The sequence below is a fragment of the Bison bison genome, unplaced genomic scaffold, assembly GCF_000754665.1.
Source record: "Bison bison bison isolate TAMUID 2011002044 unplaced genomic scaffold, Bison_UMD1.0 scf7180017864072, whole genome shotgun sequence".
Taxonomy (NCBI): domain Eukaryota; kingdom Metazoa; phylum Chordata; class Mammalia; order Artiodactyla; family Bovidae; genus Bison; species Bison bison.
This window is the reverse complement of record NW_011494644.1, coordinates 11,588,868-11,590,849: the sequence shown is the minus strand read 5'-3', so window position 1 is coordinate 11,590,849 and position 1,982 is coordinate 11,588,868. Positions and strand designations below refer to the sequence as shown.

Sequence of the window (1,982 nt, the reverse complement as noted above, 5' to 3'; positions counted from 1 at the left end):
AGGGGCAGATGCAACTCTGGGCTGGAGTTTCTTTGCCAGGTTCTCTAAGAGCAGGGATTTTTCTAAGTTCTGACATACTTCCTTGCTTAAAACTTTGCAGTTAAAAAAAAAAACAAAAACTTTTCAGTTTTTGCCAAGGCAGTTGTCAAATGGTTGGTAGTTATATGTAAGTCAATTGGGGAATTTGGTGAAAATACACATTTCTGGACCCTATCCCAGAACTATTCATATACTTATATAGATGTGTATGTGTGTGTGTATTTTTAGTGGCCCCAGTTGATTTGGCTGTATATTTAGGTTTGGTTCTCAGAGTGTGGTCTCAGACAACCACCAGCAGCAGCAGCATCACTTGGGAGTGTATTAGAAAATGCAGAATCCCAGGCCCCACCTTAGACCTGCTGAATCCCAAACTGGGAGTAGGGCTCAGCAGTCTCTTTCATGCCTGCATGCTCAGTCGCTGAGTCATGTCCAACTCTGAGACTCCATGGACTGTAGCCCACAAAGCTACTCTGTCCATGGGATCCTCCAGACAAGAATACTGGATTCGGTTTTCATTTCCTCCTCTAAGGGATTCTTCCCAACCTGGGAATTGAACCCTCATCTCCTGAATTTCCTGCATTAGCAGGCAGCTTTACCACTGTGTCACCTGCGAAGCCCTAATGTGTTTCATTAAACCCTCCAAATGATTAGGATCACAATAAAATTTGAGAAGCATGGACTTAGAGGGCCTTATGACCTAGTTACTGCCAGATCATACCTCATTTGTTTTCATTTCCTGCCTTAAATTTAACCTCTTCAAAAATTGTTTAGTTTTTATAGTCAGCTTAATCTTTCCAAGAAACCTTCCCTGACTTCTCCAAGCTGGATTAGGGGCTTCGGTAATACCCTCCATATTCTGGAGCAGTATGTCTCACTTAGTTGGTTGTCTGTGTCACTGACACTCCTTGAAGATGGCGTTGAGTCTGATTGTTTTATAACCTGTAACACTAGTAGGAAAGAGTAGAAGCCCAGTATTTGTTAATTTCTCCTTTGTGTCCATATAGAAACCAGAAAGAAGAATGAAGAGAAGGAAGTATTCCCGCCTAAGGAGGCACCCCGAAAGGGGAAGCGTGGCCGGCGGCCCAGCAAACCCCGCCTGATTCCCCGGCAGACCTCAGGAAGTCCCATCTGCCCTGACTGTGGTTGTACCTTTCCCGATCACCCAGCCCTGCAGAGGCACAAGTGTGCCCAGAATCTGAAAAAGCCTTACCCTTGCCCAGACTGTGGACGCCGCTTTTCCTACCCGTCCCTGCTGGTCAGTCATCGGCGGGCACACTCTGGGGAGTGTCCCTACGTTTGTGACCAGTGTGGCAAGCGGTTCTCCCAGCGCAAGAACCTCTCCCAGCACCAGGTCATCCACACAGGCGAGAAGCCCTACCACTGTCCTGACTGCGGCCGCTGCTTCCGGAGGAGTCGGTCCTTGGCCAATCACCGGACCACGCACACGGGTGAAAAACCCCACCAGTGCCCCAGCTGCGGGCGTCGCTTCGCCTACCCCTCCCTGCTCGCCATCCACCAGCGCACACACACCGGCGAGAAGCCCTACCCCTGCCTGGAATGCAACCGGCGCTTCCGCCAGCGCACCGCCCTGGTCATCCACCAGCGCATCCACACGGGCGAGAAGCCCTACCCATGCCCAGACTGCGAGCGGCGCTTCTCGTCATCCTCTCGCCTGGTCAGTCACCAGCGGGTACACTCTGGGGAACGTCCCTACGCCTGTGAGCACTGCGAAGCCCGCTTCTCGCAGCGCAGCACGCTGCTCCAGCACCAGCTCTTGCACACGGGAGAGAAGCCGTCCCCCTGCCCGGACTGCGGCCGCGCCTTCCGACGGAGCGGCTCCCTCGCCATCCACCGCAGCACGCACACGAAGGAGAAGGAGAAGTTGCACGCGTGTGATGACTGTGGTCGCCGATTCGCCTACCCCTCACTGCTGGCCAGTCACC

At 52.5% G+C, this 1,982-nt stretch overlaps 1 protein-coding gene across 1 annotated transcript in view; it reads left to right on the top strand.

Moving 5' to 3' along the window:
- Window positions 1-1,021: 1,021 nt before the first annotated feature.
- The window catches only part of ZNF689 (zinc finger protein 689), a gene marked incomplete at its 5' end in the record, with an annotated part of 3,049 nt that continues 2,088 nt past the window's right edge, over window positions 1,022-1,982 (top strand). The window contains one exon of the mRNA XM_010837441.1: window positions 1,022-1,979. Coding sequence (XP_010835743.1) covers window positions 1,022-1,979 — 958 coding nt within the window. The remainder of the gene's footprint in view (window positions 1,980-1,982) is intronic.